Below are 13,123 nucleotides of genomic sequence, written 5' to 3'. Positions count from 1 at the left end.
TAATATAATTGCATTGTTAACATGATATTTTGTACTTTTATGTTTTTTTTAGCTTTTTATATTTCATATACACTTTTAAAATAGAAACATACCGATAGTGTCCCGAGCTTTTTTTGAGATTTTTTTTTTTTAATTTTGTCGTGAGAAATTTTCTCAGAAATCTAGATAACAATATTTTGAGACCGTAACATGGATCCAACTGTACGGATCACGCAAATAAAAAAGGAATCCGTATCGGCATCCCTCGAGTCGATTCTAAGTAAGTGTGTAATTGTGTATCGTATCGTTTGGGAGGAAAAAAAGAAAAAGAAAAAGAAAAAGAACGAGGAAAGAGTCAGCTGTTCATTCCTTCTTTCTCCTTCGCATCCTGCGCTGGGTTTATTTCGTTCCCTGTTTCAGCCTCCGACTCTTTTTCTCTGAGAGCGAGAGAGAGATGGCAGCGAACCTGTTGGAGACGTACGCGTGCGTGCCGTCGACGGAAAGGGGGCGGGGGATCCTCATCTCCGGAGACCCCAAGACCAACGCCATCGCCTATTGCAACGGCCGGTCCGTCATCGTCCGCCACCTCGACCGGCCGCTCGAGGCCGTCGTCTACGGGGAGCACGCCTACCAGGCCACCGTCGCCCGGTTCTCCCCCAACGGAGAGTGGGTCGCCTCCGCCGATGTCTCCGGCACCGTCAGGATCTGGGGCTGGCAGAACGACCACGTCCTCAAGAACGAGTTCCGCGTCCTCTCCGGTCGGATCGACGACCTCCAGTGGTCCCCCGACAGCCAGCGGATCGTTGTCTCCGGCGACGGCAGGGGCAAGTCCTTCGTCCGCGCCTTCATGTACCGTCTCTCCCTCGACTCTTGCTTCGATCGGTTTCCTGTGGATTGGTTTCGTTTCCGTTTTTCTCTGTTACCGATTCAAACTCCTTTTTCTAAGTTGATCACAAACAAGGAATTTTCGATAATCCACTGAATGCGATCCATGAGTGCATATTTCTTATTTTGATTAGTATGATCATAGGGAGAGTGAGCAGTTTCTGATTCCGTTTGCGTGCTCTTTTATCTGTTCGGTTATTAACTCGTTAGTGTTCATATTGCTGAGAAAGGAGAAAAGAAAAATAAGAGAGATAAAAAAAAGAAAATTGAGTATGATCAGGAATGCTGCTACTACAATTGCTAGAAAAGCGCCTAAATATTTAATTTTCGTTTCAATTTTCCGTTTCGAGTTGTTTTCATGGCCATTCTTGCTTCTGTAAAAGCTTGCTTTTTTTTTCCGCTCTTTGCCATGGTATGCTCTTCCTTATTGTAGTCATCTCTAGGATGGTCTCACGCATGAACAAGCTAGGATTATTGCTTGCTACATGTGCAACAAATCTTGTTTTTGGCACCAAGTTTCTGTACCTCTTCACCACGCAGCCTAGATAATAAAGCATAAACGCACAAACACGTCTCTCAATGGAGAATGATAGCCAGTAGAAAACAAGCACACCCACGCACAAGTGTAAATGGGGACCATGGTTTAAATTTATCGGTGCATCGGGGTAGATGATTCCCATTAGTCATACCTGGTGTTTTTCTTTTCCTTCTGTAAAAGACAACCGTGTCATTGTTCTGAAAGTGACTCCAGTGGAGAGGATGATGAGTGCAGCGGAGATCTTTCCCATCTGATTGTGTTCCTCTTGCCAAATATTACGTCTGTTTGTACAATTATGTTCTCACAATTAGCACAAGTAATTTGTCTAACAAGCAATGTATCACAGTAATACTTGGGAAGTTGTGCCTCAACCCCATGATTAAAAACGGTTGGTTGCAAATGGATTTACAAAGGTATGTACAAATTAGATAAACACATAAAAATATACTTGTTGCAAAAGAATACAATCAACAACATAGCTTGAATTAGTGAATACGTTTAACTATGTTGTTAAAATTTGCACAATGCATGTAATGATTTCATTTGTGTTATCGTGCAGCTGGACTTTATATTAGTTGGATGTGAAAAATCCATTTTCGCCTTGGGGAGTTGAAAGAAAAAGTATACATGGAGCGTTGATTTTTGTGAAGCTGATCCTAGAAAACATGTGTGCAAGCTGAGAAGATCAATTTATGGACTAAGCAAGTTTCGAGTACTTGGTTCTTGAGCTTTCATCTGGCACTGAATAGAATGTCGTAGGAAAAGGAATGATGATCATTTATCATTTATGTTGATGACATAATCATAGTTGGAAGTTCCAAAACACCATACATGAAATAAAGATATCCATGCTAAAGAGGTTCTGAATGAAAGATTTAGGAGAACTGCGATGCTTTTTCGATGTTGAAGTTGATAAATCTGAAGATAAGATTGCATTGTCTCAATGTAAATATGCAATTCACATAATTAAAAGGTTTGATATGATAAATTACAAGTTGATAGTTTCATCACGGGCAGTGAATAAAGGCTGTCAAAAGGAGAACCACTAAAATAAACAAAAAAGTACAGAAGCATGTCTAGGGAACTTGTTAATTTATGCGTGCACCTACCATGATGCACATGGAAGCTTTGAAAGAAATCTTGCTATATATAGAGGTCACTCCTAGTGATGCAGAGCATCGGGATCATCATCACATTGAAGAGAAGTTGGATGTGAATCCAACTCTACATTACTAGATCTGGAAAGAAATACCAAAGAATATTCAATCCAAATCTGGACCATTCGAGTTCAAATGAATCTCAAGGGTAAAATTATCATTATACATATTTTATTTCCTGAGAATTTTGGTTCTTATCATCTCAGAAAATATATTTTGCTTTGTGGTTCCATTTTTGTGAATTTTGGAATCACCCTTGTATTTTTTCGTTTTATTTTTTATTTTTTAATTTTTTTAGGTGTTGAATTCTATGGATCCAGATAGTTTTGGTGTCGGCTAGGATTTATATTGGGCACTAGAGGGTGTATGGGTATTTGGGTAATTTTTATATTTTATTTCAGCTTTGGATTCAGACCTTGACCCATTCATTTGATGTGATCAAATTTGCAAGTATTGGATCTTGCAATAGATCCAATATTTCAAGTATTTGATCCACATTGGCGCCACAGTATGTTGAACCAATGTGGACCCAACACTCAAGCCCTTTATTCCTTCCAGAAAAGTCATGTATGCCTTATTGAAAAGTCGTGTATGCCTATTTATTCCATTTGATTGTTAGAAAGGGTAAGTTAAGGCTAAATTTAAAGAAAATTCAAAACATGTGCATCCATTGGCCACTTTGGGAGGTGGCATTGGAACCTACCTCAGCCATTAACTCAGCCTTTGCTGAGCTCTATAAGGCTCTAGAGAAAGTTGTGCAGGGGTTTTGGCTTTCATTTTTTTTTTGAGAAAAAAAGAACAAGGAAAAAGAAATGGAGAAGAAGCTAGTCGTCCCCTACCTCTAGCTGACTTTCTGGGTTGTGAATCTGTTGGACAAATACGTTTGCTCCTGCAACATCAGACCTTTGGTGAGAATACTGTTGCCGTGAAAGTGTTGGTCCTTGAACGTGTGACCCATTTCAAGGCTATTAAGGATTGTTGTTGTGTTAGTGAGACCGTGAACATCATTTGCTGCCAATGGGACTTTGGAGACTCGTGTTTGTGTGCGTGCCTGAAGTTGCTAACTTTTGTTGCTGTCGTGAGGTTATCCGACGAACCTGAAAGACGTGTGATATCGTTGCCATTAACCACCAGCATACCAAAATTTCCTGCTGTCACATTGTTGCTGCTGTTTCGCAACCATTTGCCGACTTGAGCAGATTCTTCTCATTGCTGAACCAGTCTATTTATCATTGTTGGACATTCGAGCCATTGCTGGAATCGGTGTTGTTAAAAGCGCGCCTCACCTTGAGGCAAGGCCCTCTGCACCTCAAGGCGCCAGCCTAAGGCATGATAGTAATAATAATAATAATCATATAATAATAAAAAAAACAATGATAATAATAATAATAATAATAATAATAATAATAATAATAATAATAATAATAATAAGAAGAAGAAGAAGAAGAAGAATATGAGCAAGAAGAAGAAGCATTTTTTTATTTATTTATAATTTTAGATATTTTTATAGTTATTTTTAAGTTTTCAAAAAAAAATTGAGGCTTACGCTTTATGCCTCGAGGCTTATGCCTCGCCTCAGTTTTTGGTGAAGTGCCTTGCTTCGCCTCAACTTTTTTCACAACATTGGCTGGAACCTTCTCACTCTTGTCTTCATCTTGGGTTTGACTTGAACTTGAGTGATTTTGTTTTGATTAGAAAAAAAACTTGCTGTGTTTTGCTTGAAAGAAATAGATTTTTGAAGTTGATTTTTTTAGAGATAACTTGTTTAGACAAAATATGTATTTGTGATATTTGTTTAAACTTTAAACTAAGCAAAGTCGGGTTAAGGAGGATGGGATTTCACATTATAGAAAATACCTTTTGAAGTATCTTTCTGTGCAGGTTGAACTATAAATACTAAAAACTAAAACTGGATTAATTTAATTTTGGTGTTTGATATACTGTATGACTGTTTTAGTGCATTTCAGAACTATGCCTAAGAAGACCCTTCGTCAGTGTTTTGAGCATAACTCTCTCGTTCGAAGTCAAAAAATTGTGTGGTTTAACTTGTTGGAAAGCTATTGAACGCCCGACCAACTTCGTGTTTTACTCGTTTTCTGATTCCGACGTTATCATTGTCGAAAACGTCCCGAAACAGAGAGGACAACCACTCGAGTGTCTGTCCTGGCCTGTGTCAGTCTGGTTCATTGTTTAGGTCATATCTGGGTCATTTGAACTCAGAAATTCTTGATTTTTGTTTTGTTGGAACAACAACAATTTTATCTAGAATTTTTGTGTTCTGGCCATCAACAAAAACAGTAAAGTTAGTCCCCGTTCTGGTCTTTCACCAACCGGGCTGTCCCAAGTGTGACAGTCTCCAAATCCAGCAACCTGTCCCTTGTCTGAGCCATGTCTCAACAACCAGTTGTCGAGAAATTACAAAATTCAGACTCTATAGAAAGGCAAAAACATTATCTACACTTTTTGTGGTGCCCCTATTTGCAAATTAGGTGATTAGCTCAGTCTAAACGCCTTCGGTCAGAACTTTTTCAAAACTTTGGATATCCGTTTAGTGCTTCCGCATGTTGGATCCATTCGGATCGTGGATCGTGGACCAACCTGCAGTCACTACCGCATCATTGTTGGTATCAAAGCCCATTGGAAGACTTTGTTCCTATAGTCTTCAAAAACTGACCCGAACAAAGAACTCTGTCATTCACATGACTGTGTTTTGATGTGTCAAACAGTCTCGATGTTTGTGGGCGATATCTCTTTAACCCAGTATCCGTTTTCAGTGTTCTTGGATTCGTTGGAGAGGTATCGAAAATACCTCCAACTTTTGTGTTCTGACCGTTTGCAGTCTCTGAAAACGGATGTGAACAAAGTGTCTGTGTCCGGAGTGTACCAGTCTATCTTGTTCATCAGATATCTTTGCGCTCTGATATCATAAAATTCTGATTTTGTTGCGTTGAAAAGATAATTTTATTGGCTACATTTTCTCAGTTTACCATTTTTTACTAATTCTGTGATTTATTGGACCGAATTTTCATTTACTTGCTTATGCAGTAGAACTAATAGGACCGGAGTCTTGGCTTCGAACCGACTCACAGTCGGTACCGCACCACCTAGTCAAGGCCTTCTTTGTCATAAGAATGACCCACAAACAAGTGTAATTTAATTAGTTGTGGGTAATGTAGTTTGGGTAGGAGATCTTGACACTAAGAAATTTGTTTCAGGTTATTATGCATTTGTGCGCATCTTTCCAAAAATTGTAGATTTTTGTGTAAAAGTGTAGTCTCATGAAGACAAAGAATTGCTAGATAAAGTATTGAAGCTGAATATAGAGCCAAGTCTGAGAATGGTTTATGAAATGGTAAGAGTCATGGTGTAATGAATATATTAGGAATGAAAATATGTTGTTGCTTTGCATAATGTGATAAAAAGTGCTGTAGCACTAGCATCAAGTCCTGTATCGGTGATAAGTCAAAGCACTTTCAAGTTGATTATCACTTTGTCAGTGAGTAGAAGCCAGGATTACTGGAAGTGCTGGTAGGAGTGAGAAACTGCTCTTCCTTGAAACGCTTGGGGAAGAGCCCAATATCGGGAAATGAGTTTTCTTTATTTTTTAACAATTGGACCAGTTTTCTCTCTGTCTCACTCTCTCCCCCTCTCTCTGTCTCTGGCTCTCTTTGTCTCTCACTCTCTCCCCCCTCTCTCTTCATCTCTCCCTTTCTCTGTCTCTCATTCTCTCCCTCTCTCTCCATCTCTCTCTTTGTCTCTCCCTCTCTCTCGCTCTCTTTGTCTTTCACACACACACTCTCTCTCTCTCTCTTGTTACATGCGGAGATGTATGCATTATGCACACACAGAATGAGCTTCCATGTGAGTTTGTCTCTATTGAGAATAAAGGTTGGTTATTGCATACAAAAATAATTTTGTTTTCAAGTAGTGAGCATTGTTTATACTTTATGTGGATGAATATTGTAAGAAAGTTCTGGCTTCAAATTTATGTTGAATAGTGGTTTTAGTAGGCTGTTAAGCAGCTTAAGCTTGGGTTCTTGTTCAGTTTGACTTGGCTCATTTGTTGAATATCTTTTGTTCCATTGCAGACCTTAGCTTATATTTGTCTATGTAGTTTTTTACTTGTTGATCATGAATTCATGATCCGGGCATATTAACAGCCAAGCTGCTTGCATATATAATTCAGTTTTGAAATTAATAGATCAACTTTAATATTATACACTCATGTTTTATTTTGTCAATAATAACATAAATCTTATATTTTTGTAAATTTTAAAAAAAATAATTACATTTTCGCATCGCTTTCGATTCCTATTCATTTCTGTCAAGATATGCATGTATGCATATCTAGTTGTACATATATATGATATACATATATCATATATGTATGGATGTATATACATATATAATATATATATTATATATATTCATTTTATTCATTGTAATAGATAAATATCCACTAGGGGTATTTTTGTCTTTTCAATGGACATGTAATTAGGTTGTGCTCATTATGAGCATAATAGTCTTTATTTATTTTATGTACAGACTAGGAAATTAGTTTGCAGTGGAGAGCATAATATACAAAGCTACATAGAGTTATTGGGACCTCCCCAACGGCTCTATTTCTATCCATTGGGGAGAGTCCCAATGGCTCTATGGCTCTCTTGTGCCTATAAATAGGGGAGATCCCCTTCCATGTAATCCAATGCTTTCTCAAGCATTTTGTAATACAATTCCCTATATTTTTGTGCTCTCTTGGCCCTTGTGTAGGTTACTCCATGAGATGGGTTTTGTTCCAAATTAGTATTAGAATCCGTTGGAAAAATTTCTTGATGTGATTGAGTGTTGACCTATAAGTGGTATTGTGATTTAAATATTGTGTTCTTGTAATCCCCTAAGAGGCACCATCTTGTTCTTGTTTCATTACATGGTATCATAGCCATCGGTTAAAGACTTTGTTCGTGTGGACGTGAGAGCATGGATCTTATGTTCGTGATCTCGTGGTGTTCAAAGTGTATTCTACTTCTATCCTATATCCTCTTCTTCTCTCTTTTCTCTCTCTCTATCTCTACACCCTTATTTGTAAAAATGGAAGATGAAAGAGAAGTGGTCGTCTCTGGTTCCTGTAAGACTCAACGATACAAACTATGTGATGTGGGCATCCATAGTTAAACATAAAATATGGAAAAAGGGTCTATGGGGCTTGGTCGAATGCACCGAAAGAGAACCAAAGCTTATCCTTACCAAACTTGAAGATGGCAAGGAAGTAGCTCTCCAAGGAGAAGAGATGTCTAAAGCCATTGGGGAATATGAGAAAAGATGAAAATATTGGAGGATGGGCCATTCCAAATTCATTGGATGGCTCATTAATACTGTTGACATCAAAAAATGCTCAAGTTTGGCAAAATTTGATTTTGCAAGTGATGCATGAAAATATCTTAAATTATAGTCTAAATGACATAGCACATATATGCAATGTGCAAAACAAGGTTAGAACCATGACCCAAGGAAAAATGAGCATTAGGGAATACTATAATGCTCTATCTCTTCTTTGGTATGAATTGACTCCTTTAGAACCTAAGTGACATTGTCATCAAGATGTAGAACTCTCTGAAAAACAAATTAAAACAAAACATTTCTATCAATTTGTTAATGGACTTAGATTCGAATTTGAAGGGACCAAATCGGTCATTCTTCGTATAGGAGTACCTATCATAGTAGAAACACTAAGAATTAACTATGGAGGAAAATAGGTTAAAAAAATCCTCTACTAAAGATGAATAATTCGTGCTTGTTATGTCAAGGCCCGAAAACCACACAGTGGCTTATAAGCCTCCTCACTTTGGAAAAACTAATGAGAATGAGAGAAACTCCAATGATTATGGGAGGAGTCTAAATGATCATGGAAGAAGTGAATATGAATACAAGAAGAGTGACAAACTAATATGCTATCGTTGCTATGAGTCAGATGAGAGATGATCGAAAAGATGAAAAGAAGGTGGCTTTTGTGGGGCCATCTTTGGAAAGAAATGGTGTAGATGACAACTCCAAAAGTGTGGGCTCATTGTCTTTGGCACAACTCATGGAAGCACTACAATGGTACAACCAATGTTCAAGAATCAAACCTCTTATCTCCGGTGCAGCCGTATCTACATGTATTGATCCCGGTACGACTTGACTCCAAATGAGATGCGGATGCTTAGATGGATGTGTGGAAATACAATAAAAGATAAGATTCGGAACGAGGAGATACGTAAGAAGGTAGGTGTTGCACCCATTGAAAATAAGATGCGAGAGAATCGTTTACGGTGGTTTGGACATATTCGGCGAAGGCCTAATGATGCTCCAGTTAGAAGGTTGGAGAAATGGGAAAATATATTAGTTAAAAGAGGTCGGGGTAGGCCTAGGAAGACTTGGATGGAGATGATAGGAAAGGATATGATTGCTTTGAACCTCACCGAGGACATGGCATTGGATAGAAATGATTGGAGGAAAAGGATTCATGTGGAAGACCCAAAATGAATTTCTTTTTTGGTTCATATCGCTGACCCCAATTGTTTTGGGATGAAAGCGTAGTTGTTGTTGTTGTTGTAATAAAGTTGATTCAGTTTGGGTCAGAGTTGCCAATTGAGGAAGCGGGAGTGAGAAGCGATACGGGAAGCGGGAGCGGGAAGCGAGGCACTTTCAAAAATGTAAGAAGCGGGGAAGCGTGGGACCACTTAGAAGAAAATTATGAACCGTCTCGGAAGCGAACCGGAAGCGAGGGGGAAGTGAAAAAATGAAAAAATGGGGAAGCGAGGGGGGAAGCGTGCTTCCCATAAAAGAGAAGCACGCTTCTCAAAAAAGAGGCCCCATGCGTTTCAAAAGCACGACGTTTCATGCTTCCAAAGCGCATATTGGGGAAGCACGCTTCTCCATTACCCTAGGCGCTTCCGGTAACTCTGGTTTGGGTTTTGTTTGAAAGATGGGGTGTAAGATCCCTTGTGGTTTTGTGGATGTGAAATGGAACTGTAAAGGCCCCGAGTTTCTGGGAAACTTTTCGCAATTGATTTAAAAAAAAATCCGCACTTTTCGGGGGTATGAGTTGGGGTCGTTACAGTGATAACACAACTTGATTTTAAATCTTGTTATTACTGACAATGCATTGTTTGTTAAGTCTTCTAATGCACGTATAGTGATACTACTTCTTTATGTTGATGGCATGATTATCACAGGAGGTGATAAGCAGAAAGTTAGTCATATCAAAGATGTGCTCAAAGCTAACTTTGACATGATAGATCTTGGCTTTTTAGGATACTTTTTTGGAATAAAAATAGCTTACTCACCTTGTGGGTATTTGTTGTCATAGACTAAGTATGCAACCGAGATCATAGAACGATCAAGACTTTCAAATAAAAAATGAGTTGACACTCCAGAGGTTATCAATGCAAAGATGAAGGATGATGGAGAACCTTGAAGGATCCAACTCCCTACAGACAGATGATTAAAGCTTTATCTTATCTTTTTATTACTCGTCTTGATATTGCAGATGCTATTCACTCAATTTTAGCATGATTCTACTACAATACATATGAGTGTTGTAATAAGGATTATTAGATATATCATAAATACTATTAGTTGTGTTTATTTTTATTATCTTCCTCCTCGTTAGAAGTTATTGCACATTCTGAATCTGATTGGGGGAATCTGTGAATCATTATCGCTCAATTATAGGTTTTTGTGTTTTTTTAGGGGATTTGTTGATTTCATGAAAATGCAAGAAACAACAAAAGGTGTCTTTGTCCTCTATAGAAGTAGAGTACCAAGCTATGAAAACGACAATCTCCAAGTTGGTTGTGAAGCGATTACTAGAAAATTTGGTCATTCATATAGCAGAACCCTCAAGACTATGTTGTGACAACAAAAGTGCAGCTTACATCGCCTGCAATCACAACTTTCATGAGAAGACCAACACATCAAAATGGATTGCCATTATGTGAGAAGAATTTTTGAAGAACATTACTTTTCCATATGTACCATATGAGTATCAATTGGTGGATTTCTTCTCCAAAGCACTTCTGTCACCAAGATTCCATTTTCTCCTTAGCAAACTCTTGATTGCAGCACTGTGAGTTTGAGGGGGGTTGTTAAGATATGCATATATGCATATCTAGTTGTACATATATATGATATACATATATCATATATATATAATATTATATATATATATTATTCATTGTAATAGATAAATACCCACTAGGGGTATTTTTGACTTTTCACTAGACATGCAATAGGTTGTGCCCATTAGGAGCATAATAGTCTTTATTTATTTTATGTACAAACTAGGAAATTAGTTTGTAATGGAGGGCATAAAAGACAAAGCTACATAGAGTCGTTGGGACCTCCACAATGACTCTAATTCTAGCCGTTGGGGAGAGTCCCAATGGCTCTATGGCTCTCTTGTGTGTATAAATAGGTTTGATCCCCTTCCATGTAATCTAATGCTTTCTTAAGCATTTTGCAATACAATTCCCTATATTTTTTTGTGTTCTCGGCGCTTGTGTGGGTTGGTCTTGTGATTTGAATATTATGCTCTTGTAAGCCCATAAGAAGCACCATCTTGGTGCGACACTTGGACATGGTTTTCTTTGTGTCAGGTGAAGTCAACCACATTGAGGTCCATTTTTGTCTAAAAGTAGATTCAATTAACCCTAACCAAGTCCAGTTTATGTGTATTATATATATATATATATATAATTACATAAATACACACACATACATGTATATATATATATATATATACGCACCTCTGCACCAGTGTAGTTATTTTTTATTAATGAGGAATAACAATTGTAAATTGTTAATTTGATTTATTTCATGAATTTATGTATGATAAATTGATGATATGATAATTGTTTTATTTCATTAGTGTTAACTTAAAACTGTTAAAAATTATATATATATATATATATATATATATATATATATATACACACCCTCCCCACACACAAATTTTTTAAAGTGTTGCATCGCTGCATCCGCATCCGAACCTATGTGACATAGGTCACTTCCCTCTTAGTTTTCCCTTTGAATCCTGGTTTGCTTCCAGTTCGATTCTTAGGTCGCTTTTGGTTCGCTTCTTAGGTTGCTTCCGAGACGATTCTCAGTTCACTTCTAAGTCGTTTCACGCTTCCCGCTTCCTAAAATTTTAGAAGTGTCTCGCTTTCTGGCTTTCCACTTTCCACTTCCTTGATTGACAACTTTGGTAGAAGCTAAATTTATCAAATCATAATTTCACTAAAGGATTGTCAAGGGCAAGGCACCATTATTTAAAGATCAAGTTGTACATACTATGCTATGCGTATCTTGGGGGAGCATGTTAAGAAGTAATTGGTTCAATGGTAAAGGGGCATATAGGTATTTCACGTTAAACCGATTGCTTACTGGTAACAATAGAAAACTATGGAGATTAAATGAGATGCCTAGTGTGGTATCTTTGTAATATGACATCAAATGCATGACTTGTTTGTAAAGAACCCTAATGACGATTAGTATTGTGTTACCCTCATCATTGAGAAAGAGAGAAGGGATCATGACTTCGCTCCTCCATTCCATCTTAATTATTTTCTTTCTTCTGCTTCTTCCTTATTTCTGCGGATTTGATGTGTTTGATACCTGTGCATGGCTTAAAAACAGGCCCAACTCTAAGACAATGAATTAATCAAACACAAGGATAATAGTCCTGACTAACCTGAGTTGATCTATGTGTTGCCCTATGTTGTCAAAGGCGTGCCTATTGTTTATATATTGTTTTATATATATATATATTGTGTATGTTTTGTTTATCTACTTTATTGATTAATAATTGTTTGTTTTGAAATGTTTAATTAGAACAATGGAAGATGCAAACCCAAGTTCTTCAGATGATTGTAGATTGGCTCCTCTAAATGCAAGTGCAAGTGGCTCTTGTTCCAACCCTAGCAGAGAATCTTCAACAAAAAGGAAAATTAGAAACTCTGGGGATCCGACATGGAATTGGGCATTTTGCAAGGATGAGGCAAATTTGAATTCAGTGACGTGATCTGTGCAAAAATACATATAAAGGCGGAATCTACAGAATTGTTTGTTCTTAATTTTTTTTGCCCGCCTAGGCCCTGCCTAGTCGGCCGCCTAGGCCTTTTCGATGGTCCACCAACTATCCCCGCCTAGCGCTTTCGACAACATAGTGTGTTGGTCACATTACATGTCACCATGTGATCTAATTCTAGCAACATTCACCGATAGAACCATGAACCAGGTCTATAATTTGGAAAACACCTCATCCTCTTAAAACTCACAAAGGTGCTTCACCACCTAAAAGTTTATTAACGTTGATTACATTTCACTAGCCTGCCAGAGTCAGGAGAGTTATCAGGCATACCATCAACACTTGTTCTATTTCGTTGCAACAGCTACTCCTTTTTGGGATCTTGGTCTGTGCTAAAGGTAAATATGACATTTACTTAACCAAGAATATGTAGTTTTTTTATTATTTATAATTGAATCATTTGCACACAATTAAAAAATGACAAAGCAAGCATGCATA

General features: G+C 37.7%; 1 protein-coding gene across 2 annotated transcripts in view; it reads left to right on the top strand.

Annotated features, from left to right (window-relative positions):
- Window positions 1-251: 251 nt before the first annotated feature.
- LOC149829655 (actin-interacting protein 1-2-like) overlaps window positions 252-13,123 on the top strand; it is a 151,009-nt gene continuing 138,137 nt past the window's right edge. Inside the window, exons 1-2 of one of the 2 annotated variants that reach the window (XR_016433738.1) lie at window positions 252-828; window positions 12,430-13,023. Coding sequence is in view for 1 of the 2 variants with exons in the window: in XM_090016062.1 (XP_089872188.1) it covers window positions 434-828 (395 nt within the window). In the remaining variant the exon portion in view is untranslated. The remainder of the gene's footprint in view (window positions 829-12,429; window positions 13,024-13,123) is intronic. The other variant, XM_090016062.1, reaches the window with a different exon arrangement.

Source organism: Nuphar pumila, chromosome 8 (assembly GCF_984573655.1).
Source record: "Nuphar pumila chromosome 8, dmNupPumi1.hap1.1, whole genome shotgun sequence".
Lineage (NCBI taxonomy): Eukaryota > Viridiplantae > Streptophyta > Magnoliopsida > Nymphaeales > Nymphaeaceae > Nuphar > Nuphar pumila.
This window is presented reverse-complemented; position numbering and strand designations above follow the sequence as displayed.